The 27,146-nt window shown below is 39.2% G+C and overlaps 1 protein-coding gene across 2 annotated transcripts in view; it reads left to right on the top strand.

The window, feature by feature from the left end:
* The first annotated feature begins 1,513 nt into the window (after positions 1 to 1,513).
* ELAVL2 (ELAV like RNA binding protein 2) overlaps positions 1,514 to 27,146 on the top strand; it is a 46,159-nt gene continuing 20,526 nt past the window's right edge. Inside the window, exons 1-3 of one of the 2 annotated variants that reach the window (XM_037374572.1) lie at positions 1,514 to 1,833; positions 4,181 to 4,418; positions 23,747 to 23,850. In XM_037374572.1, coding sequence (XP_037230469.1) covers positions 1,762 to 1,833; positions 4,181 to 4,418; positions 23,747 to 23,850 — 414 coding nt within the window. In that variant the 5' untranslated portion in view covers positions 1,514 to 1,761. Of the gene's footprint in view, positions 1,834 to 4,177; positions 4,419 to 23,746; positions 23,851 to 27,146 lie in introns of both variants that reach the window. The other variant, XM_037374571.1, reaches the window with a different exon arrangement.

The raw sequence follows: 27,146 nt of genomic DNA, 5'->3' as shown, positions 1-27,146 counted from the left end.
CTAATGTCTTTGTTTGTTTTTTTTTTTTTAAAAAGCCTGCTTGCTTCTTTGCTAGGCAAACCTTACTCATTACTTACTCGAACTGCAGCTAATTAGAAACTGGGATTCGGTTAATGCCACAGTGAGTGTTTGTATTTTAAATCCTAACTGTGCTTTGTGAATTCAAAGTTAGTTACTTGAAAGGTAGATGGCTCCCATGCATTGTATGTTAGCAAAGTGAAACACTTGGTTTGCTGAACTGAACAACTTTGTCTTCAGTTCTGTTTCCTTTCAGGACTGTAAAGAAAGAGCAGATTTCCTTTTCCAACTTCACTTAATTGTTCTCCTCTTAATCTGAATGTATTTAAAGACAAACTTACATTTCTTTAATAGGCATAGAGCCCTCTTTGTGAACTCTACTGATTTCTTAGGATTTGAATGCAGTAATTGCTGAGCTGTTTTAATAATCCGAAGTGTAATACTGTCTCTGAGGCTGATAGTCAAAAACTATTGGCTTTTTAATGGTGCTGCTGGTTCTTCAGTAGTTCAGTGTCTTACAGCTTTGGAGACCATTCACAGTTTGAATTCTATTGCAACTTTAAAGTACAGTGTTCAGGCTGGAAACCGAATTTTAAAAAATGGCATTTTTTTTAATTGGGTGTAACTGGCCATATCCCTTTTTTCAGGTCAGATAGAAGTGTAAATGGTAATGGTAAGGACTTGTTTTCCAAACTAGATGTAAAAGACCATTTTGTACAGCTTTGAAAGTAATAAATATGGTAAAGGAATTAATTGGTAGAGCAAAATTTGAGACAAAAGTGTGGTGGTCAGGGAACTGACTTTTGTATGTTGATGTGAGTACCTTGTGGAACTCTGAGGAAAACAGTTGTGTTACAGACCGCAAGTACCTCAAATGAGAGGTGCTCTTAGCTTTTGTTCCAGAAGTGCTGTGGTGCTCGGGGGGCACCGTGAAGTCTGTGTCAGCACACTGAAGCAAGCTGCCCTGTTGGAGGTTTCCGTCTGCAGTACACAGCTCACGGGAAGCAAATACCGTATCAGGTCGTGCGTGCTGCTTTGGGAACCACAGAGATACAAATAGATCATCTTTGGGGACAAGAACGCCCTTATGAAGGACTCTCTCTTCAATGTCTTCCTTGTTATTCCACTTGAGAAATCCTTGAGTCTACTGCCACTTGTATGCCCAGCTCTTGCAAGGAAACTTACTGAGTATAGTCTGTGCAAGATTTTCAAGTTACTTAATTTTTAAAACCTAGGATTTTAACTGGATTCTAGCAAAGTAGGTTTTTTGTATATTTTGGTTGTGGGCTGGGAGAGAGACAGCATGTAAGGGAAGCTGTTTTTCAAAGGTGCATGGTGATCTTATGTGCTAATTGAAAATCCACTCACTGTTTGTTTTTTAGGGTTTTTTGTCTTCCTTCAGTCTTGAAGATCTAAAAATATGTTTTGTGGTATAGTACCTTTTAGGCATGGTGTGGTTCTGGAGGTAGTTTCCAAGGCAGAGGCAGGGATAACTAGACTGCATTATCTTAAATCTTCTTAAAAGTAAGCATCTTGATTCGTGTAAGAAAAATAAGTTTAGAACTGAATTTGGAAAGATTAGATTGGAATTGCCTCAAATCAAATTAAGCCACACTGCATGGAGTGCTGGGAATAGAAATGCAATTACTGTAAACTTGTACAAACTGATCTGTTGCATTATCTTGTTAATCTAACATACGGTACTTTTTGTGTCCATATTGCAGACAGCAACTCCAAACTAACATGGCAGTCAGACTGTGTGATGTGGCTTCTCTGCTTAGAAGTGGTTCGTGGGCAGCAGAGCCTTGGACTGGGGTCTGTGGGACTTTTCTTAAACTCTGTAGGCTGCTACTTTTCATGTTACTAGTGCTGAGGCCATACCAAACTCTTTAAACTTGGAATGTTAACTCTTCTACGTTTTGTTATAGGCTGTAGGTTGTGTCCCTATTCTGTGAGAGCCTAGAGCACACTGGCATACCATGACAACTTTTTCTATAATATTGTGACCTCCTGTAGCAATTATACTGCTTGCCTCTTTTCTAATGTCAATTAGATTTTAGTACTAATTCAAAACACCTGGTGGATAATTGAAGAGTAGTATTGTATGAAAATGGTTTTGGTATGGTCTGAATACTAAATTGTGGTAACTTTAAAAAGCTGTATATTGTGTATTTATGATTACTATTTTAAAAGTATATTTCTAAAAAACTGTTTGAAAACTGTAAATTTATCTCAAAGTATCTTTCTGGGTGAAAAATATTTAGTAACTGCTGAAGATGTGCTTTGTTTTATGAACAGTTGTATTCAACCTATCAATGGAATATGCATTATTTCTAAAACATATTAGAACCATCTGCTCTGAAAAAAGTGATACTATAGCTGAGAAGTGCTGTAATTTCAGCACACAAGCTACTGCAGCTGTTCACTTGAATGTTGGCTTAGGATCTCATTCTTGCCACCTGAATTTGAAAGTAAATGTGCAATTAAGTGGGGATTGTTTGTTGTCCTTGCTGAATCCTGCTAATTTTGATCAATGAACACTTTAAATTTGAGAAGAAAGAAAAAGGGGGGAGGGGGGGAAGCAGTCCTAGAGACAGAGTACAGCATTTGTGGCTACTAGCTCTGCCAGATACACTAGTTTTTGAAAAGCAATTTATCTTAATTGGGATCATCTACTCTTCTGTTTAGTAGATTTTTCATCACAGTGGCAGGAGCAGGTTACCCTTGGAGTTTGTCACAAGGGAAGAAAATGTTGTTCCAGTTGTAGCTGCTCAGGAAAACTAGATCACATTGGGTATAAAAATGTTCTTAATAGATGCCTCTTCCCTTTTTTGTGTTGTGTCCTCCTGGAAAATACTTCTGTAAGCAGAACACAGAAATGTGTTCCTAGGAGTGTCTGAATTGTCGCTTAACATGCTCAGCTTGCCCCCTCCCCTTTCCTTTTTCAGAAATTGCAGCTGTTTGGGTATGCATTGATTGCATATGCTGCTTTGAATAGGACAGAACCTCTAGACTTCCTGACATTACACTGCAATTTTCCTATAGCTTTAGTGTGAAAACTAGAAATTTTAGTATGAGGTTGGATTTCGGTGATTGCTGGGTTTTTACTGAAACTTCTTGATGAATCTTGCTTCTGTGCTCAAACGTATATTACTGGAGAATTAACTTACAGAATTTTGTATGTTGTCCTGTATAGTTGCCTCAAACAGGGTAAGCTGCTTAAGTCTTGGATATTAGGCTGCCATTAATCTACTGTGTTTGTGAACTGTTACCATTCAGTAACTGACTGAGATGGCAGAGAGCCTTTTGTACATGTGGTAGCTGGTAGGCAAGTACTGATGCTTCTCCAAGTGATTAATGCTGTGCCTGCCAATCATGCAGTCAGTTACTCTGGAGTGAAACACAGTAGTTCCTGGAGTGGGAGTGGTGATCACTCCCTTTCTTTGATGTCTAAATCAAGTTAAAAGTATCAAATTTAACTTTTCAGGGTGCAGAGGAGAGAAGAGGTGAGGACCAGGAATTGTCAGTTTAATCAAATAAAAGCCTTTAGAAACCTAACTCCAACCTGTGCTGGCGGAAGGTTGACCTAGAGGTTATCAAGAAAGTGTTTGTTTTCCATTGCAGCACACTCATGTATCTCTTAAGTTTGTCTTTTAATTACTTGCTTTCTGCTATTGCTAATGAGAAATAGGCCCAGGATACAGTTATTGCCCACCTCTTTTTGCAAATAACCAAATATTATCACTTTAAAAGCTACATTTCGTATCGTCTCAGGATGAGTTGTAAGTTTATAGAGCTGATTGATTACCCCTGCAGCAGGCCAGTTCCGCTTGGTAACTTCCATGTTAGGAAGGCTGTGATGCCCTTAAATGAAGAGATTTGGGGAGGGTGAAAACTAAGCTTTGAGTGTTGACTTCATTGAGAGCTTGTAGAAGATTTTGGTGTCAACTTCTTTATTGGCCTGTAAGTTTTTAAAGTGTTGCCTTGACTAACAGTTAACCTTCTGTATTGGTGGGATATTTTTTTGCATATAGAGTCAGTGTATGGCCCTGGCAATACCATTTCTGCATAGTAACAGGTTTTCTAGATTTTCTGCCTGGACTTGTCCTAATAGATGGCAAAACATGAATTTTGAATGTGCTTATTTTCTGTTTTTCAGCAGATAATTGCTGCCATGGAAACACAACTGTCTAATGGACCAACTTTCAATAATACAGCCCATAGTTCAACCACCATAAACAATTGCTCATCACCAGTTGATTCTGGGAGCATGGAAGACAGCAAGACCAATTTAATAGTAAACTACCTTCCGCAGACCATGACACAAGATGAGCTGAAGAGTCTTTTTGGCAGCGTTGGTGAGACAGAATCCTGTAAGCTTGTCAGGGACAAAATAACAGGTATGCTGGTTTTAAGACTTTCTGCATGTTCTTATTTTCCAAGCAGCAAGCTGTCAGTTGGTGTTCTGCAGTTCTCTTAAATTATGGAATAAAGGCAGAAGAAACCAGTGCTGATGTTGCTGGTCAGAAGGAACTTAGGTTTATCGTTACCTAGATTCTACACCCAAAAGTTAGGTGTGTGTATTTGTTTCATCCAGGTTTGTATGAGTGCTATGAATGCTAACAGGACACTTAAATCTTCTGAGATTGAATCTTCTCTCCAAAGACTCTAAGATGTGGAAAAGCAGATACTTATGCAAGGTTTACTTGACTTTCTAGTGAACTCCATTGGAGTCATGACTACTTTGTTCTAGTCGATGCAAAACCTCTGTTTTCAGGGGTGCAGGTAATTAAACTTGTACTTTGGGAAAATGGCAGGTTACTTTACTTCATAGGTAAAGCTGCTTTTGCATTGCAGCACTTGAGCAGTTTTTCAGATGCACGCTTGAATCAATCAACGTGTGCTGTCAGAGTGCAGGTATGAACTGCATTGTGACTCTGTGCTGTTAGTACATTATTTTAGCAACAGCTGGTGCACAGGTCATGTATTTAGACCAGTTGTTTAACTTCAAAAGAACAACCCGATGGATTCCTGCACAAGAATGAAAGGATAGCTGGCAAAATTCAGTTTCTCACCTCTATTTTCAACTCTTAAGTACTCTTGAATTCAAAGACACTGATGTACCACTTATGTTGGCATTTCTTCAGTTTTGTTCAGAAATGTTGAGTTTTTCCTGGTGCTTTTTTGCAGTGTCCTTACATACCCAGCTTTCAAGAATACATCTTGAACTTATGTTCTTGGTTGGAACTCCTGAGTTGTACTGGTTAGCTTCTGTGTGTTTAAAGCCACTCCTCTTTGAGGCTGCGTGTTCTCTTTGTTTTAAGGGATGGAAGCCCATACTTTCCTATTACTGAAATTCAGTGGCAGAACATGGACACTTTTCACACTAAATAAAAACCTCTGTGACTCAGTGTTCCTTGAGCAGCAAATGGGAAGGCAAAAGCTTCAGTTGACACTGATTGTGTACCTTCAGCCCCTGCCATGTGTTGTGTTGATGGCTTGGATATGCTGGAGAGATGTGTTCCTGGACTGTGTATATGAATAGTGGCAGACAAGTCCTAAAAACTTTCAGACAGCTCTAGCACCAACCCAAGGACTTGTCTGGTAGCACATGCTTTCTTCTCTTGTCTTGATGACACAGTTGTTTCTCTAGTGTGGCAGTAAAGTTATGCCACCCTTTCCCACATTGATGCTGTCACTGCTGTGTCATCAGTACAAGGGGATGATGCCTAAACCTGAATCTGGCAGCAAAAAGATACCAAGAGGAATATGTCCCAGGTGTGTAGTGCATCTGCTGCAGGTGGAGGACAGTGAGCTACCGTAGGGATTTCTTCTCCTAAATTTGACCACCTATCTGCTGGACAGGGAAAGTAACTTTAGCCAGAGCTTATACCTTTAGTGAATAATACAAAGTACTTCAATTACCAGTGGTCATATCTGCATTCTGCTAATACACAATTAGTGAAAATCCTGACACTCAGTGACATAGGGCAATCGCCCATCTTTTTTGAGAATGCTTTTGTCTGACATTATTTGATGCATGCTGAAGACTGTATTTGTGACTGAGTAGTTTTTTGTACTCCCATATTGCATGGGAATTACCTGTTTCATGTAAAAGGATGTTTTTGGCATTGGTCACTCTTGCTTGTAGGTCTTGGCTGCTGTCCTCTATAGTTTTGCTATCAAACTACACTTGTGCGTCCCCAGTCACAAGGTGGATTCTCAGGCCTTACTTCCTGGGCTTTCTGCAGTTCAGCTCTATACAGCATCAGTCAACTTTATGCTTGACTTTCAAGTGCTTTACAAAGTAGAAACTAAAGAGGAGAAATGTCCATACTCAGGCCTAGAGTGGAGATGCTGTGCTTCTGAGATGAAGAATGGGATTTCTTAAGTGTTGATATTTTGCAGAAAATTTGTAATTTGAAAGCCAGTTCCCCCAAAACAAGGGAATCCTGCCTGAAGAGTAAGACTTCAGGATTAACTGCCAGAACTGTATACCTGTGTCTTGTTGAATTCGGTAGTCTATGCTTCATGGCTGTTCCCCATTTCAGTTAGTAATTGCTGCCAGCTTACCCAGTCTGAGGGTATGGACCATTTAGTGGCACAGAGTGAGTCAGGTTAACAGTCTGCTTGAAGCTCAGCATTGACCTTTGGTTTCCTTCTTACTCAATAGTCTCTGGCTGACTTTGCCAGGTTGCTTTGCCCTTCCCCTTTTGCATCTGAATGACTGGCACTTCCTACCATAGCAGTTGGCTTCCTCTTAAGACATTAGGTAGTGGAATGGTTAAACTTGTGAGGTACCCTCCTTCAGCATGGTAGCTTTGGCTACTGAAACCACTGCTTTTAGTCCTTCTGGGCTGACCAAATCTCAAAGCAATCTCTGCTCTTCACTGGGAAGAATACTGAACATGGTCGGGGGTGCCAAAGAAACTAGATGGCTGATGCCACATGTTGCTGTTTTCAGCTGTAGGCTGGTTGGTGCAGGAAACAAGCCTGTCTCTATAGGTAATGACTTCAGTACTGGTTTTGAAAGAAAAGGTCCTTTACATAGCTGTTTCCTAACCTTTTGTTCTGGGAGTGGAAAGATGGAACTGGTACTTGATCAGGTAGTGGAATGGCTATTCAAAGTGTTTCTGTCTTGCAGATCTGCATTCACATATTTAGTGTTACTTGTTAAAGTTACTAAGTATTAACATGCTTCTCCCAATTAAGAGGCTGCTGCAGGCACAAAACTGAGCCTCAAGGTCTTAATGATGGATGTGCAAGTTGTCCACATCCTCATGCGATGGTTTTGGTGTTCGGTGTGCTAGGAGCTTATATTGCTGCTAGTGTCAAGACTCCCTACCTGGGAATAGAATGCAGAAAAACTTAAATTGCAGACCTCTTGTCTGAAGGTGTGATGTCTTTATGTATAGCATAAAGTAATGCCTAAGGATCCTGAATTTAAATTACTTAGTAGGTAAGAAATCCAGGGTTGGAACTATTTGAGATAGGTGGTGTTTCTAGCTTATCGGAGTAGCTTCTCAGCTTTGAGGCATACATTCAGCTGCCAGCAAAAACATTATCAGTCTTGTTCCAAAAGGTTTTAGTATAAATGAGACTGAGAAATGTGGTATCTTGAGCTTATAACTGCATTGGGAGCAATACTTCTGATTTAAGTAGCCTGGAGCAAGATTACTTTGTGTTTGTGGATGTTGGGGAGAGATTGCTCTGGTTTCAGTCCTGTTCATAATAATTTTCAGGCTTTCTACAGAGTTATTGAAAAGTAAGTTCTTTTGTTTCTACTATGCAGAACAGGGATTGTTACCAGGTTTCTGCCAAGGAAGAGATTTGGCACTAATTTCTGAGTTAAGTTGGTTTAATTCCTGTGTTAAAACAGTATTTTTTTAATTTTAAATGAACTGTCATGAGTACTAGATACGTGGTTAATACCTTTTAATTCATGAGAAGTTCACGGGAGAATAGAGGCTGAAATACTTTCATACAGGCTAAACTTTAAATGAGAATTGGTAATGGGCACAGTTTTGGTCTGCCTTTGACTGTCTAATTCAAGTTGGTCCATATCGGGATTGGATGCATCCTCTGTCTTTGTGAGGTGAAGCTTCCATTATGACGTGCTGGAACTGAGCTGTTTGCCAAGCAGATCAGACTGAGCAGTAGAGGAATGCTTAGAAATCTGGTAATATCTGCATTGGTGAATAAAATGAGACATGCAGGTGATCCTGAACCATTTCTCAGCAGTGAAACATTTTTTTGATGAAGAAAACAAAATTCTGATCTATCTGCCCATATTGGCTGGCAGTTGCAAGAGTCCCAGTCTGTATACCAGTGATGTGATCCACTAGCAAATTTTAAGATATGGAGAGGCCTGCTTCATACTGGGTCACCAATGCCATGTGTTTGAATTCAGAGTGATCAAGGATGACTGTTGCCATCTTGGCCTGAATACTTGTCAGTGTCCTGTGGATCTGAACCAAATTATCTCCTACCCTATTACTTAATAATCAGTCTGTGGTCACAACTGCAATACTAGATTGCATTATAACAGTGTCCCAGTTCCATGAAGCTGTGTGCACACTTTAGTATTCGGATGAGTTCAACCTGAGGGCCTCCCTGCCTCTGGAAAACCTATTGGAGGGAAGGGAAGCATCACGGAGTTCACTTATGAATTTCATGTGAGCAGTCTGAAGCCCTGTTTTTAAAGGCCTGCTCTAGTAGTTTCAGTAATGCTTTTTCCATGGAGTGGAATTTCTTAAAACATCTTGACCGTTTCAGCCAATGACTATAGTTCCTTGCAGTGTACTGTCAACAAAGTTTGGTCCCTTACTGATTGTTATCTAAGGGTTTATTTATGAAGGAGGTAGGTGAGAAAGCAGAACTGCAGGATGTTCTCACTGGTAATCTGCAAGCATGGAATTCATGGACACAGTTTGCTGTTGGGGCAAACATTGGTAGCAGAAGTAAAGTCTACTTGGTCAGCTGAGGGAAAAACATTGGAAGTGTTCTCAGCAAAAACTAAAATTAGCTGATTGCTGTTCCGTTTTAATGAAGGTAGACAAATTAAACCTTGATGCTAATGAAGATTTTAAAGGGTACTAAACAGTCTCTTTATGTGAGAATCCCATTGACAAGAGACTTATCGGAGAACTGAGGCATGAATGTTACTTATCTTCACTTGTTAACCAGAGAGCATGTCTGGAACGAGTCACTGTGCCCAGGTTTTCTTGAGTCTGCTAACTCTTGGATGCTTTGGACTGATGCCGGTGTATGTAAGTAAACACAAGATACAGAGCAACCACATGAACTAACTATATAGATGTACAGTAGGTGTGAGACCCTGGTCTCAGGAAAGCACCATAACTGAATTCTTACCAGCTGCTCTAGGTAACTGTTTAGTTTAAGTGCTTATACATATTTAAAAGCAGCAGGTAACATTTTGCTTAATCTAATGTTATGCATGTGTAATTATAAAAATTAAGCTAAAAATACTTCAAATATAAGCAATATGATACTTTAAATGGGATGAAGTCTAAAAAAAGTCTTTAAAGCCTTTAAACCACAAGCTTTCTGCTTGTACAGGATAGAGGAGTTTAGTAGCTGTTTGCAGAATGCAAGAGACAGTAGTAGCTGCCATGTAAAAGTGAAGACTTAGTATGGCAAACTGCATTTTCTAGACCTATATTTCTGAAACTTGAAATAGGTAGAAACTACAATGTGGTGTTCTTACAAAAAAGACTGCACTACTTAATGCCAACTGTCTTTGTTGCAAATTCAGTTGTATGTGTGGAAGATAAATGCTTAGTTTTCACATTGTGGAATCTCCATGATTTCAGGCCTTTGTTTCTTTGTCACTTACCCAGGAGTGCTTGTGGAATTGTTAGCCAAACTGAAACTTCATGGAATTCAGACTCTCATTTCAGAAATAGCTGAAATCAGATGTCATAAATTTGGGAGAATTTCTTGGCTTCAAAGCTCTTGTACTGTTCCCCTAACTGTAATAAACCTATGCTTATAAAATTCACAACTTTAACAGAGAATCCATTTAATAGGTCAGACTTTCTTGTCTTTGAACTAGCAATAATGCATATACATAGACTTTGCTTGCAGTTTAGCATGCCTGCTTGTACTTCCTACAAAAGGAGGCAGGATGTGTTTAGGCATCTAGCCTGGAACTGTAATTCACATCCACAGAGCTGTCTAGCTGTGAAGCCCTGGTAACAGGCTGTTCCATTTAGTACAAGGAGCCAGGTACTCCCCACCTGAAGTTTTTTTTGCATCACTTCCTGCCTTCTAAACCTGAAGGAAGCCTATCTCAGGACACTTGATGATCACTGTTTATGGGCCTGGTTTTCAAACTTGATCCAACTGCCTTACTGTGAAGCTTATATGTTCATTGGCAGCCTGATCTTCTTGCACGCATTTTTCTGAAAACCTGCATTCCCTGTTTGGCTTGTGGCTGGCAGCTATCTGTCATATTGCAGTGTGTTTTCTTTATGGTCAACATTATAGGCTCAGAGTAAAATTCCTCAAGTTTTATTATGTGACCTTTAAAAATTTCGTAGTTACAATCTAGAAATAATACAAAGGGATGGACAGGCACATAGAGGAAGGGTCACATTTATTTCTTGTCCTATCAACTTTAGTCGTAGGGAAATGGGCATATGTCTTGTTTAATTATGCATATTTTATCTTGCCCTCTGCAGATACTAATGTCCCATTGCTGTTTTGCATGTATACTGCATTTTGCACCTGCACTAACATAGTAGGTATCTGGAACTACAGTTCAATGTCTAGAGCTACAGTTCAAAAAAAGCTGCTGTAGAAGCTGAACATTTCCAGAAAATTGTTGATGCAGTTGTAGTCAGTATGTTTGCAATTACAGTTTGTACAGAAATAGTTTTTAGTAGTTAATACAGAACACACAAATTTCAGTATTCTTGAAGAACCATGGTAACAAACGCAAAGGATTCTGATTTGGTCACAGAAGAAAACATGAGTTGGACTTGATGTGTTCAGAGTTAAGCTTATGTTGTTAACAGCAGTAATAATTCTAGTAACAGTACAAACACTGAATTGACTAATGTATATGCATACAGTCGGTGCAGTGTTAGGAGGGACTGCGTAACAATCTGACAGTGAAGAGTAGTCTCCTGTAGTGCAGAGTGCAAGGAAGGACCTGGTGACAATGCTGAACTGTAATCTTCCCGAAGAACTGAGGCTGGGAGTTGGAGGAGAATTTTTTTTCTGTGGATAGGTGCTCTGTCTCAGTAGACCATGGGTAAAACACCTGATAGGTTTTGTGCTTGCCTTGACTCTTACAGCAGTCTTCAGGTAATCAAGGGAAAGATACTGTGTGTCTTCTGTGGAGGCAGTAGAAAGTGTTGTCTGGCTGCTTCAATCTAGAACATGTGAAACTCCTTGACTTCTGTAGCTTTCTCTGCTTCTATCGTACCCATGTTAGTGTCTGTCTGGCAAGAGCAGAGCTGTTGGAAACCTTATACTTTGTCAGTGCTGCTGCAAAGCTTCTGACTTTTTCTGTATGTGAACAGTAAGTTTCAGAGCGATCTCATTATTCTGCCTAGGGTGAGCAGTTTCTTTCAAGTTTCTTGTCACTGTTGGTTTGAACAGTATTGGCTTACTCTTGAACCCTAAATCTTTCATTTCAGCCTTAATATAAGACTAATTCTAGGGCATCTAAACTACCCTTCATGGGAGTATGGGAAGAAATATTGTCATGTACTTATGCTGTAATCTTACTCTGTACTTTTTGCTGCCTTGAAGTACTGTATGTGGAGGCAAGGTTAGGAGACAACAAAGTTAGGCAAGTAGTTTTCCATTTTCTTCATCTCCCAGAGGAAGCAAGAGGAGACAGATACTATGGTGCATCTGTGGAGTGACTTAGTCTGCAGAGTGACTATTTATATACAGTGTAGGATGATTTAAACATTCTGTGACAAAAAGTGAAAATTTTGAGGATGGTAGGGCACAAGTGCCTCTTACAGGGAAGCCCACATGAATGAACAGACCACTGCAACTTCGCCACTTTCCAAGAGGTTTGCTGTTTTTGTGACACTCCCCATCTCTTTCCTTCTCAGCCTTTACTCCCAATGTGTGTGTTTGCAGTCATATCTAATCTGTCAGATGTTTCTGCAAGGTTCTGAGTGCACTCAGGGTGGGAGTGTAGTAGAGTAGTTTGGCAGCTAAAGGAGGAGCTAGCTGAAGCTGGCTGCTCTTTTGTGGGGTATTGAGTCTGAGAGGCTGGGGTTCTTGCTAGCTGTTGCTTAGTGCTGTGCTGAGATAAGAAATAAGTTCTGGCAGCCTGACAGTTTCTCATTTGGGTAGGGATGTGGAGAAAAGGTGTTGCCAGCCAAACTGTCTTGCCAGCAGGATGCCCTGTGCAGAACTTGACTAAAATGTGAAATCAAGAATAAAAACCAAATGGGATTGGAGGCAAGCTTGTATTTATATGGTGACTTTGATCTCTTTGAAGCAACTTGCTTAAGATCTTGAAGCATAGATTTTCTGGAGGTGGGCATGAAGGGGAGGGTTCTTCTTAACATCAGCTTTTTAATTTTCATGATAGTCTATGGTTTGAACTCTGCAGCTGTTAAAATGCAGTCTGATGTGGCCTAGGGACTCAGTGTGTTGTAGCACAAAGCTAGTGAAGCAGTTTTGAACTTTGTGTGCTTATTGGAAGAAAGTATGATAGCAGATCATTGGCCTACTTAGTGGGTGATTGGAGTACTATCCTGTTTGGACTGCAGGAATAATCCTGAAGGAGTTAAATTTTCAAATAAGCCATATGTGTGGATCCAGAGCACTATTAGTGGAGACTTGTCTTAAGCCTGTTAATAATTGTATCCTATAAGTTACCCTTCTCTGATTCTGTATATTGCTATTAAATGTTATTGAAAGAGACTTTGTGGCATTTACTGTGCTTTTTCACAGTAAACTGCCTAATCTATTGCACTTTGCATGTCTCCTGGAAATAAGTCGTGCAAGCAGGTGGAGATGAAAGAACTCCTTTCATCTTATGTTACTCAAGATAGCACTTGATTGGCACTGCACTTCCACTTGCTTTTCAGGATTCTGAAGGCATGACACTGACCTTTCAGAAGTTTATAGGTTTTGTTTTTACAAATAAAAAGGTAGAACCCCAGCACACACCCCCTCCCCATTTGATTAAACCGGCATAGTCAGTGCCAGGGATTCAGTTAAGTTGCCTAGCTAATCAGTTCTTACTATTGACACTGTATAAACAAGCTGGCTTTGAAATGGTCAAAGTTTATTCATCTGTATATTGACCTGAATTGATGAGCCTCTCTCCATATAAAGCATAAGCAACAACTTCATGTTTTAAAACAGGAAACCTTTTTATAAGGCTAAATATGATGAGGGACCTCTGAATGTAGTGATTCAGAACACCATTAAATCACCGCATTTCAGCAAACACTGCTTTTTGATGGGGATTAATACAATATACATTTTCCTGCACTTTTCTGTGGGCAGATTAAAATTCACTTTTGTCGGTAATTGCAGTAATTTACAAGAAGCCTGTGAAAGTGTCAAGTCTTGCAAATTGGCACTGGTCCTGTAGTGATGTGGAGTATGTTGTGTGCTTTTAGCAGAGCTCCAGAACTTTTTGCTTTCAGCTTGGGAGTCCCCACACTGCCCGTTCAGCATGTCTTGATCACTGCTTACTCTTTCATAGGTGCTTGTAGATACATTTTGCTGTTACGTTCTAGTGATTCTAGGCCAGCTGTTTGAATAAATGTTAACTCTAGTGGAAACCAGTGTGTTTTAAGAGACCTCAAGTAATCTGAAGTTTGTATAGGCATCACTGCCTTTCAGGGTACCTGTGCTGTGAGATTAGTGCATAGTATTTATAATCATCAAGGCATGTTGTAGTGAAGTTTGCTTCAGTTTAGGTAGTAGTGATACTGACCTGCACACCCTGAAGCCCTTTCACTCCAAGGGTGTTGTGTAGATTATAAGGATCTGGGTATCCCTACAGAAATGAGTACATCCTTTCAGCCACCATAAGCAAAGTGCTAAGCAGTAAGACTTGAAGCTGCAGATGGTCCTAACTGGATCATGGTTGGTCTGTTATGTATTGAAGCAGCTAGTATATTGCGTTCTATAAACAAGACCTTAATTACATGTGAGGAACATTCTTCAGATCTGTGTATTTTGCTATATGAAAGCACTGTATTTATACATACTATTTTCTTTCATTATGGTATACTTCAACTAGAAGTTCCTGCAATACAGATTTGCAAGGCTGAAATCATGGGTTTTGTGCATAAGTGAAGGAAAGGATTTATAACTATTCTGTATGGATTTTTTGTCTTCCTGGAGTACGCCAAGTGTGAGTAGTAGATAGAAAGTTATAGAAGGCAGCAGAGGAAAAATGTGCAAGCCTCTGGTTTTAGTGATGTGATGCTTTAATCCATATGTAAAGGGAGAACAACTGCTGCAAATACAGCTCAGGTCCTGCAATTTCGTTGTATGATCCCTTTAACAATTTTTGCAAATTAAGCAATTCCCAGAGTTGTCAAAGGCACAGCCATGTTATCTTCAAGCTTTCCACACTATTGACCACCTGTTTCAATTAGTTTGTTTTTACTTTTTCTTTTTTGAGCCATTTGGTATAAAACTGACTAAAACAGATGCGGACTTGTAATCTGAATTCTTTCCTGTCTTCCAAGTTTCTGGAGCTGTTGAAGATAAATTGCCTTTTTTTTTTCTTGTGGTCTTCCTAGTGCCTGCCTGGTACCTGCTTCATGCAGGTTAAGCCATAGCCTTTTTTAAAGTGCATTTGAAGCCTAATGTTGCTGCACAATGGTTATTAAATCTTGGATCTATAGCAAGATGCATTATTATTCCCCCATCCTTTTTTAAAATAAAAAAAGCTTCCTTCTGGAAGAATCTCGCTGTGTTCCCTATAAGAATTACCTTATGGAAACATATTTCAGTTTCAAGTAATAAAAATGTGAGCTTCTCTGTGCGTATCCTTTTCCTATGTGTATTTTCCAACTACTGTGAGAAATGGTGTGTTTTCTGCAACTACTGAGCTGCAATACTGAGTAGCTGTTAATCACAGCTATTAAAACTGAAGGAACGATATTCCCTTTGAAAACACTTGCAAGACTTTGTTACTGATCATTTGAAAACAAATGATAGTTCTAGGTTCTTCTAAGAATAAGCATTGATAGCACTCAATTAGCAGGGCTACTTTTCTTCCGTTACTCCTACCTGTTAAGGAGATCAGTAAGTAGATGAGGGGAACTGGAACTTATAAACCATTTTTTTTGTTTGCTCCTTAAAATGAATCGGTTTGTTTTACAGAAGTCAGTCTTACCTTCTAAGAAGCTTGAGCACATACTGAAAAGGTTTGAGAGTTCAGCTGATTGTAGTATTCGTTTTGGCTCTAATTACTTCTTGTCTCGTGGAATGTTTTTAAGAATTCCAGACAACGTGCAGGCTTAGCAGGGTAGTCTTCACGGTTGCTTCAGAAAGGTATCTTGCTCAAGCCGTTGCGTTGGGTGTTTGATGGCTCAGATGGGAAACAGCAGCCAAGGACTCCCTCGTGTGGCGGGTGTGCCAAGCTTTCAGAGGCATCTCGCTGCATCATTAGAAGGCCACTGTTCTAGTTCGTGTGGGTAGGGAGAGCATGCTGAAATAATGCAGGTAGCTGCCTCCGTGAGGAAATGCAGCAATAGAAACTCTTCTAGTACCGAAGGTGCTGTTTGTTCTGCACCTGTTAGTCATCTGGTAATAACATTGCATACTTTTTTCAGCACTGACCCACTAGTATCAGCTGTGTGCTCGAGCAAAGAAAGTTCTACAGTTTTTGCCTGGGTAGAGAGGCTTCAGTCATGCATGTAAGAAAATTATCTTCAGCTGTAGCTGTTTAGAGAGGAGATCTTGAGGACACAGATTCAGTAGACAAATGGACAGCAGGAGACTTCAAAAGCAGAAGATAAGTAAGCTTAGTATTGGCCAAAATGTCTCGGATCAGACTTCACGTCCTCAGTAAACTATCAAGATGGTTTTAATCAGTCATGAAATAAAACTACCATACCAGTCAGCTGCTCTGTAATCATGATGTTGGACAGAAAACAATGCATGCTTTTTCAGGAGAAAGAAGATGTTGCAAGACTACTGAAAATGCAGCACTTGAGTTCACTTTGCGTTTGTAACCTGGAAGGGACTTTTCCTGTGTGATAAAACTCTTGCAATATTTCAGAAGTAGCTTTTGAAAGGGCTTACTTAACATCTCTTAAGTTAGAGCTCATGCTTGTCTACCTTTCAAGCCTTTCTTTTAAGCTGTAACAGATTGTAAATGACCCTTGAGCATTTCCAGGCAAACACATGTTAACAGGATTGCATAGTTCAGATGAATGAATCCTCTCTTACTATACATCCAGCCCAGCAGCACTGAGTAAAGAGCTGTTGAAGATGTTGCCTTTGGCATTTGTGTCTGAAATAGTATTCCTTCTTGGTTCTGAGGTGCCTGCAGGCTTTAGGGAATGTTCCTCCGGAAACTGAGTGGCAGCTCATAAGTTGAAAACATAACAGAAGCATTTTACAGCAGTTCTGCACTCTGACATCTGTTACAGGCTATCATTCCTTGGCTACTACAGAAGGGAGCAGCTACATGGAGACATTCCTGCATACCAGTCCGGTTAAAGAAGTTTTCTGTTGTTATGTACTGTAGCCCCACTTTTTTATTTACTTTCACCTGTTTTCCAGGTGTATGGGTATAGTTGTTAAAGGGACAATCTCTTTAACTTGATTTTCAAGGAAGCTTGTCTGATCTGAAGGTTTCTCTTCTCTCTGTCCTTCTTGGAAGTGCAGCATGGAAGAATTTGGCTTTTATGTGGCAGGTATATTAAATCTTTAGAAGACAAGGCACTGCCTGTGGCTGTTGTAGCCGCTTCCAAAGGAAAAAGAAAGGAAACGAGTGGTGGCAAGTCTGTTTGTCTTGCAAGAAAAGTTGCCAGGCAGGACACTTCCAAGGGAGGTTGAGAGGAGAGGCTTGATTGCTAGCCTGTTGTGGTTGTGCTAAATGGCTAGGTTCAGCTGTTTAACTCCTTAACTTAACAGTATTTTAGTGCAGGTTTCTTGGAAAGAAGATGACTGGCTTGGTGTGGGGATAGATAATTTAGTTAGGAACATCTTTCAGTTTTTACTATATTCCAGTGTAGTTCGACTACTGTTTGGAAACAAGTTCTGGATATCCCAGAGAAATGGAAGCTTAGAGGCAGCGGAAATTTGAGAAGAGCTGACTACTAAGAGATGGTAATGTGTATACTCTCCCTAGATAATATATATATATAAATTTGTCATGTTGTCCTGCACTTCTCTTCAACTGTTCACTAGTGTTGACAGGTGTTGCTGTCAGTCCACTTGAGGCATAAATGGCTGCCTTGGATGGGTGGGCGATCAGCTGTCTGATCCTTAACTGTCTGTCAGTAGACGGACAATAGAAAGGAGATGCCACTAGCTTTTAGAGTGCAAACACTTCGATTGAATCAACAAAAAAGTGCCTTATTATATTCAGAATATGTGATCTCTAAATTGATGTAGTAGTGTATATGCAACTGAGAATGACAGCAGACGTTAAGAAACAAGTGATGTAAAATTCCCCATTCAGATGGGGGACATGAGCTGTATTTGCTGTGGAAGTGAACTTAAGTGGAACCTTCAGACTACAGAAAGCAGCAGGAAAATAGGTGACCTGTTGCTCCACGCTTACTTGACTGTGTTCTACTAACTGTCCTGTCTAGAGCAGTCTCTATTCTTAATGGCAGGTCTTACTACACTGAACTGGAGGATTCCTAAGGACACCTAGGCTGTTTAATGCAGCCAAGTATTTCATGCGTGAACACTTCTCTAGCAGAGGACCTTTTTTAGGTGGTAAGATGCATGAGTGTTCAGAAAGCTTCAGTACTTATTTTTTTTTTTGTCACCAGCTATCTTGTTTTACTCTCAATTATGAATAACTTAGATAGTAATGGGCAATAAGAAAAAATGCCTTGCCTCTAGGTCTCTTGGCAGTGTTGGGTTAATGGTTGGACTCAATGATCTTAAAGGTCTTTTCCAACCTAAATGGTTCTAAGTTCCTGGGAGAGCTTTGCAGAAGTAATTAACAGTGATAGGTGAACTGAGTGGCTTGTAATTGCTTTTGAGCATTTGTCAATCCAGCAGTAACTTCTCCTAGCTGGTATAAATAGCCGTGCCTCATGGAAATGTGTGGTACAGTGTAGTGATGCATTTTATTTTTAACCTATAATCCTTTCCCTTAAGGAAAAATTAGACTTGGCTTGGATCTTCCTAACAGCCAGTTAAATTTCTTGTCTTCTTGTCAGTTCGTCACTTTTCTCACATCCCCCAGTAGTCCAACCGAAGTCTTCATCATGATTCTTTACTTCTAAAATTCAGTTATTGCAATGGGAATCTGCTGCACTCTATCAGCTTAAAAGCATTGAAGCTGTTGCTGGAAATAACCAAGGTGTCCTTTCACATAAGTAGAGTTATAGAGTTAAGTTATTCCTATTCAGGAAGTTGAATGTGTGTTGTCAGGAAAAGAATGATGTTGTTTTACCAATTCCAATAAAGGGGTTCTCTTCTGTTTTAAGGAATATTGCTGCTACTTTAAAAGTAAAGTGTTAATAATGGACAAGGGTGTCAATTCTGTCACATATACTTTGTATGACCACTTCCTCTGTGGATAGCACCCATTTGGGACTTTTGCTGGATGCTGTATAGCAGATTTTCTTTGAGTATTTACAGCTGTGTGCAGTATTTAAATAGGCTTTTCTTATAGTAAACAAACACTTGTGAAACAACTTGGGCAGGATAGAATTAGTTTTTGTGACTCTTCCTCTGATAAGTATTATGAATTGGAGCCTGTGCATTTTTCAAGCAAAAAAGTGACATTTTTCAAGGCACAGTAGTAAATTCAGGAGCACAGTGGACATGGCTATATATTCCTACTTTATTTCCCTTTTCCAACTTGAAACTTTTTTGGTCTTTAGTTGACCATTGCCTGTGAAGGCTTTCTAATTTCCTAAGGTCTGTATCAATATGGTCTTTATTTCCTTCTTACTTAAAGCATAGATTAAATATTTTATAATTATTATGTGTGTGCATCTCCACTCAGGTCTCTTGAGAAGTGCTTTCAAGGACTGATTAGAGCTAAATTGTCTTCCTCTCATCTCAAAATCTGCTCTGTATATTTACTGTAATGTCAAAATCACTCTTTAACTTGCATCATCATTATATATGAAAAATATATATCATCATATATGACAAAAAATATGAATTTTTGTCAGTGACCCACTTAATGATGGATATAGTATGCCTAAGTCAAAGATGCCTGCCTGAAAGGATTTTTTTGCCAGTTAGGCTTCATGTTGATTTTGTTGCAAGTCAGTTACATAAAGCATAAAACTTAAGTAATGAATATGAACTTTCAAATCATAACTTTTGCTTGAAGTCTTTTGTTCATGGGTGTGTGAGATGCACTTCTACTTCTATGTGCGTTTTGGGTTTATCAGATTTGTTGAAGAAAAATTCAAGTCAAACTGCTTTTCATCATGTATTTCCTCATTCGTTCCAGATCACTTCACCATTTTGACTTTTTCTACTTCAGGTGGTTTCTTCTTTTTACCAATTATTTAGCTAACTGTTGTTTTATTCTACACCTCATTGCCTAATACTTACAGTGATCTGAGTATAAAATCTAGTAAAAAGTGTACTGTAACAGCTTTAAACAGTGCTGTGAAATAGCCACAAGAACTATCAAGGGGAAGCTGAATCGACAGTTTGAGCATGTAGCCTCTGAAGTATTGCTCACTTCTGCAAATGATCAGAGTATTCCCCCTGAAGGTGGTGAATGTTTTCTTACTCTGGCACAAGTAGTAGCTCATAAAAATAAGGAACTCGGTTGCTCCTTTCTTCGATACAAGCTAAATTCAACAGTGTTATAGGTCTCAGTTATGGAAAAAATACCTGATGTGCACAGATAATCTCTTTTTTGTGTTGAGGTTGTGTAGGCCATAATTTTGAAGATCTGGGTAGAAGGGGCTAAACTGGCTATTCAGATTACCTAAACACATAATAGAAAAAGCACCAGGATGACTGACCTGTAGAGACGTCAGTTGTTTTTCAGATTATAAGCATAAATTTGAGAAACAGAGCTGAGGCAAGAGCCAGATGGAGCTCACCCTGTTTTAAAACAGTAGGAGACTAAGATGCTTTTTGATACACATTTTAATCTGAGGATTATTTAACTTGCGGACAACTATAGATTTACCCTCTTTCTTTGAGTCACCCAACTGAACTCGGACATGTAATCTACTTGAAGTGTGTTACTAGACTTGGAAACAAGTGTGTGTTCTGCAGGAGATGTCTGTTTTGGCAAATGGAGTTTGGTGTAGAAGAGGCACAAATAGAATAGTCCAGAGCTGTTTTCTGTCAGTGTTCAGTTTAATTCTTGGCAACACAAATTAGTTATTACAATTACTAAATAATGTAGTTCCTCTTTTTAAATATCCCGAGTGGTGGCAGATTTGGTTTAAGAGCTTCTAGCTTTGACTTGTTCTGTCTTGAAAGCAAGAAGTTTAGACATGGAGGAAGGGGAAAGCTACACAGGAGAACTTTTCTGAATTATACTACCCAGGCATCTCTTGAGTACCATTTTTGTGCAGTGGGCATGCTGCTCTTTCTTCATCTGAAACGCATAGTCAGATGGCACTTTCCTGGTTTGTACAGCTGTAGTGGTACTAGCATAAGTTTTTGAACTGTAAAACAGTGAAACACTTAGAAAGAACTGAGTTTCTAAGTTCTTGTAACCCAGCTGGCACTCTTCTACCAAGTGAGAAATACCACAAGCTGTGATACATACTTTGCAATAACTGGGGTATCTGATAGGTAGTTAGAAATAGCTGCTTCCACTGCATTTTTTGAAATGCTTCTCTGGATTTTCTGAAACTTAGTCATCTGAGCTGGCAAACCTCTTAAGCATCTTCCCTTAACAAAAGCAGGAAGACTTAAGTGGTCCCTCAAGCATCTGATTCCAGAAGTCAGGTTCAACTTCCAATTTTATTGCTTGTTGAGAGTCAAGATTAATCTTCTTTGTGTGCTCCTGTGAAAAAAGTGATTTTTTTTTTTACTCTGAATTATTTATAATGTGTAATTGAACTACTAATGTTCAGGCAAAAGTTCAATCTTTCTAAGATGTTTTACTTAACCTCCTCAAATATATAAGGCCATCGGAATGTCAGATCTGAACACCTTTGAATTTTAGATGATAGCCCAAGTTAAACAAAAGTAAATTAAATGAAAGAAATCATTCATGGAATCATTTGAAGGCAGAAGGGACTTCTGCAGATAATCTAGTCACCTCCCCTTCCCCAAGCAGATTCTCCCTGAGAGGGTTGCACAGGACCATGTCTAGTCAGACTGTGAGTATCTCCTGGAATGAAGACTTTGCAACCACTCTGGGTGGCCTGCTTCAGTGTTCACCCCCTTAATGCTGAAACCTCTTTTAATCGCAAAATTGCAGAATAAACCTGCAGGAGTTAAGTTCAAGCTTGTACCGAATAAATGACTGGATTTTGTTTGTGCAGCTTCCCAGGCTAGTCTACTAATAGTTACCAAGTTTCAATAATCTAATTTCTCCAGAAGAACTGGTCATGAATGATATCCTTTGTAACAGCTGGGTGTGCTCTTTGCCTGCGCTTGTCTGGGTGTTTTTAATGTGGAAAATAGATCACATGAACAGAGAGGTTGTAGGAATAACTTTTGTGTGCCTTTTTCTGTTCAGTCTGGAATTAGGGAGTATGTATTGGGAGTGTCTTACATGTTAAAACCTCAGAGGAAGCTGTTTCATCTTTCAAGGTTGTGTTTAAATGGGTTCCTTCCTAGATGATTAACATGAAAAATCAGCATTTCTGTATTTGGAAATAAGACTAAAATAAGTGTTGCACAAAAAAAGGACATTCCTTTAAGTTGCTCTTCTGGAGATACTGCTGGGAAGAGTTTCTGCAGACAGTGGGAATGATGGAGGTGACAGGTATAGAAATTCCTCTACTCATCAAACTAATAAGGAAAAAGGTACTTCTAGGATGAGCTAGGTGGAGCTTTAAATGAATACAGAAATGCTTGTGCATATTTCCATATTGTTTGTTACAGAAACACAGAATTGCTAAGGTTGGAGGCACTTCTGGAGATCATGTAGTCCAGCTTCTCACTCAGAGCAGGGTTGTCTAGAGAGAGTTGCTCAGGACTTTGTCCAATTGGGTTTTGGATGTTTTTTAATAACTTTATATATATAAACCTATTTGTGGCTTCATTAGCCAGTTTATTTGTGTTTGTGTGCTGTTTTGAGCAGGGGACTGGGAACAACGAGGGTAGCTTTTTTAGGGGAAGGTGACATAGTGGTAGTGTCCTCTAACTTTTGGTGCTATAGTAGACTGTTTAGTAACAATCACACCACTGCAGGTATCCATGATTTTGTACAAATCAATCTCATTCAATCAGGTACAAACTTCCTATCAGCTTTTTGCTTTATATACTATTTAATACATGCTGTATAGATACCATGCAACAACTCGATACAGCGTACGTTCTTCTATATCTTTGCTGGCAACAAATTGACTTGCCATTTGTGCTTTATGTAATGTGGTCTATACTCTTACATTGCTGTGTCTCCAAGCTAATATTTCAAACTAGTATTTTGTGAATTAGATATATTGGATGCTTGCCTCTGGTTTGTTGACTGGTTTTTGGACCTTGTCACTTCAATTTCTAAGAAAAGCATGGTGAAAGAGTATGGGAGTGTTTCTGAAAAGGTCCAACCTAGTAAAGGACAGTATATTTAGTAAGTGGTATCCTTTTGCTTTGTTAAAATTTTCTACCTATTTGCATTCTTATGCACTAAAAATATTTTAAAAGGGGTATGCTATTTAAGGATGGTATATGGTAGGTTTTGAAATTGTCAAGAGACAACTACTACTAAATGCAAATGTTCAGTAAGAAATGCTTAGACTGAATATGCTGTTAGAAATGGGCTGTGGTTCAGTGATAAAAGAGCTAATTAAAAATGTCCGTCTAGCATCTGATTTGCTGATGCTAAAAACCTGAAAATGTTGAGTCTTGTTGCGCGTACTAGGTTTTTTTTGAATATAGGAACAAAGTGAGCCTTTAAACTCCTTGTTACTGAGAGTTTCTATTTAGTGTATGAAAAACATCTGTAGAAACATTCAGCTTCACATTTGGTTCCAATACTGATACTGAGGTATATTTGAAACATGCTCAGTTTCAAGCATGAGTCCAGAATTTTGCCACTATACTTTGTGTTCAATTAAGGAGTTAACAGTGATTTAGTGGATTTCTAATACTATCTTACCTTTGAAGCTCCAGATCATAACAATCCTGAACCTATTTTGCATAGCAGTTTATCTTTCATTAAACTGACTGTAGTCATTTCTGTGTTGAACTTAAGGCAGTCAGTCCATGGGAACGTGGAAGGAAGCTGGTTAAAAATAACCTTACTGGAAAAATTGGGTGTTGTGAGCCTTAGAAACTATCTGGGGCAGATACTGTTCTTTACCAGAAGCCATTTTTGCTCACTGTGTTTATATAGATTTTAGCTGTTGTCTATCCAGCGCATAGCACTGCGGTACTAATGATCACTCTTCTTCCTCTCTTTAATCAGGACAGAGCTTGGGTTATGGTTTTGTGAACTACGTTGACCCCAAGGATGCTGAAAAAGCTATCAACACTCTGAATGGATTGAGACTCCAAACTAAAACCATAAAAGTATGTAGTGTTAATTATTTAAAGAAACTGAAATGTTTTGACTTACTGTTGATCGGATGCATGATTATTTTTCCCTTTCCAAGTGTAACTTAAGCCTTCTGCTAATGCCAATAGAAAAATAGACTAGGACTTACGTAGCAGATGGTGAGTCCTTGCTAGTCTGTTTAAATTTAGTGTTAGATTATGGTTAAGTATAGAAAACTTTGATTTTTTTTTAATGCACTTGATAACATTTTAGATGTGAGTTAGAATTGTTTCAACTGAGAAATTGTGTTGTATATTTCAGTCACAGAAACACAATATTGCATGTAGTCTGAACACTGTACTATGTGCTTCATCCTTGATTTGTTGATGAAGATGGTATAACTTACTAATACTCTTTTTTGAGGTTACTAGTGTCTTTTTTCTCTTTATAAATCATTAAAATGAAACCCTGAAGTAACTATTTTGCTTATCTATGAATTACTGGACTTCTAGGGCTCCAGTCTCTAATTTGCGGTTCCTGTTTCTTTGTTTGCATTGTAACTCCTGAACCTTGTTTACTAAACTCAGTTTCTCGAATTTCTAGAAGCAGAAATCTTGAGTTACTTTTTGTCATCTCTACTCCCTTAATTATCAGAAAAGCTGGGATACTCATTTGAGCAACTGTTTGGGCTCTGAAATCTTGAGAGGAAACTTAAAACTTTACCAGGGAATGCAGACTTCTGAACACTTTTCATAGGTGTTGGTGCCTGAAGGCCATCCGTGTTCCAACTAGGCTTTTCCCCATCATTAAACAGCAGGGTTTGCTAGCTGATCACTTGGATAGGGACTGCCCATTAACTGGGATTGTTTGAGCCATAAGATAAAGCTCACTTCTTAAAAAGTTTGAACTTAAAGCAGTGCAGAGCCATTTACAGATGACTGAGACAAAAATATGGCAGTAAATATGGTTAAATTCCCTACCTATTCTGGATTCACAGGATTTAATAAAATGGATTACACTATTTGAAACTTATATATTGCTGTTTAACAAATGGTGAATCATAGCTGACAGTAACAATGGATGAAAAACATGGACGGACGATTTGCTGTAGAAAGCGCCCTATGTGCTTCTGGCAGTCTTTGCTGTTTTCTGCTTTGGTGGAGAGTTGAGGGAAGTCATCTTGTGCTCCAGGTTTCTGTCTTTTGGGTGGTGGTGAGAAAGGGAATGAGTTTGCATTCCAGCAGTATTGCAGGTACAATGTATCTTTGCATTTCATGTCTTAGATGACACCAGTGCTTTGTTTTCCTACCTTCCCAGGACAAGAAAGTAGAATTGTAGGTTATAAACAATACCAGACTGTGTCCCTGGTAGTGAGACTAAAGCTTATGTGTAAATTACCAAGGATTCATGCCTTGGATGTCCTCAGCTAAAGAAAATCTGAAATATTTGAGCTCTCACATGCTGAAATGACCTCTTCACCAAAACAAAGAAGATCTCTTTAGTTAGAAAAACATGGAAATGCTGTTTGTTCATGTTACAGGCAAAATTCTGACTTTAGCTACCCACACTCAGCCCTGTTTGACTTCAGCATCTTTTAGTGTTAGTGTGCATGACCTGAGGGGGAAAAACTGCTTTACTCCCACCTCTCAAGTCATTTTCCTTCTTAGATATGAGCTGCGTTTCAGGCCAAGTTTTCATGACTGGGTTCTCCCAAGATGTTGTTTAAAGAGGCTGTTTTTACCTCCTCCCATGCTGCAGAATGGGCAGAGGCTAGGGGGATCCCTGATATATTTTAAGACCAAGGCATTTGTACGTTGGGCAGTTGCTTCTCCTGTTAAAAGAACTAAATTGTCTGTGTGGCAGTGACTTAAAAGGAGACTTACCAGGAGTTTCTGCCTCTCTGTGTATCATCAGAAATGCCCAGCCTACTGGGAAGCACTCTAATTTTACGTATTCCTCTGATCAGCCTGGAGGCAATACTGAGCAGATACAAAGCTGATGTCTGAAGCCTTTGCTGCCTTAGTGGGCAACATCAGGGGTGCAGGGAGTCACTCACCAGACCTCAGTGCTAGGACCTTTGCAGAGACTACTTACAGTTTATAGACCTATTTGTCCAGAGTTTATACTTCTATTAAAATTAAGAACCTGTTTGGCAAACTTGGAATCAAACTCTTAGACTTCCTTTCAGCTTTAAAAAATGGATGTAATTGAGATTTTTGTATATACTTTCAATTGAAAAATGATAAAATCGGATAGTGTTAGTGGATATTTTGACTTCCAAAGAAACTGGATGATTGTTCTCTGTAAATTTTCTGGGAATTTTTGTAGAAATTACTTTACTAGATTGATTGAGAGCATTTGTTTCCTCTTAGTCTATAAAACTGGAAGGAATGTTGTTGGTTAGGTGATGGACCTTCATATTGTGGCTGAACTGAGAGCGCTCCCTCTCGGGGAATTTTCCTGATCCTGATGTAGATTGGGGCCATGACAGGTATCTGATCCACTGCTTCTGTACTAGCCTGTTAGTAATTGGATATTTCTCTGATTCCTAAAAGGGGATGCCACCTACTGTTTTCTTGAAATAAAATACATTGAAAAGGTGAATTAGCAAAAGGCAGGCTTAAGCTATTCTGTATGGGTAGTGGCATTATGGGTGGTGACATTGAAACCTATTATCTCATACCTTTTTAAAAAAAGCATCTTGTGGAATGCTTTATGGAGGGAGTACTCTATTGAGCTACTTGCGGAGTATCACAAGCAGATTTCAGATCCATACCCCAAAGCAAGTTGTAGCAGTCCTAGTCTTGTCTAACCTGGTGCCAGTTCTGTTGCCTTCTGATTTGACCTGAATATCAAGGCTGTGGAGTGGGTATGTCTTGATGTTGAAGGCATGTCTAGGTGTGTTAGATACCAGAACCCCTCTCTGCTAGCCAGAATTCCTGCACATATTACATGGTAGCCTCTGTGGCATAATTTAGTTTTTGTAGTGTAAACAGGCTTATTTGTATTGCAAGTAGCCTGTGAAGTTTGGGGTTCATCTCGGTTATGCAACTTCAGTGTGAAAATAAGTTGTATCTTAGAGGTAGAACATTTTCTGTGGCTTCTCTTTTGGAAGAAGCAGCTGCTGGGAAGCACTTTGGCTCTGTTCTATTTAAAAGCCAATGAAAATGTGGAGTGATTTTTCTGCTTACCCACTTGATTGTCCATGACTTTTTTCCATTTGGGTTGTCCTGGAAGGATGGTTTTTCCCAGATGTGGAAGACTGAAGAGCAAACAGCATATGAGTGCTGACTTGCACATAGTTAAAAAAATTCAGTGAATGTTTTTGTTG

Source organism: Falco rusticolus, chromosome Z (genome assembly GCF_015220075.1).
Source record: "Falco rusticolus isolate bFalRus1 chromosome Z, bFalRus1.pri, whole genome shotgun sequence".
Lineage (NCBI taxonomy): Eukaryota > Metazoa > Chordata > Aves > Falconiformes > Falconidae > Falco > Falco rusticolus.
Note: the sequence above shows the minus strand (reverse complement) of the source record. Positions and strands in the feature narration are given on the sequence as shown.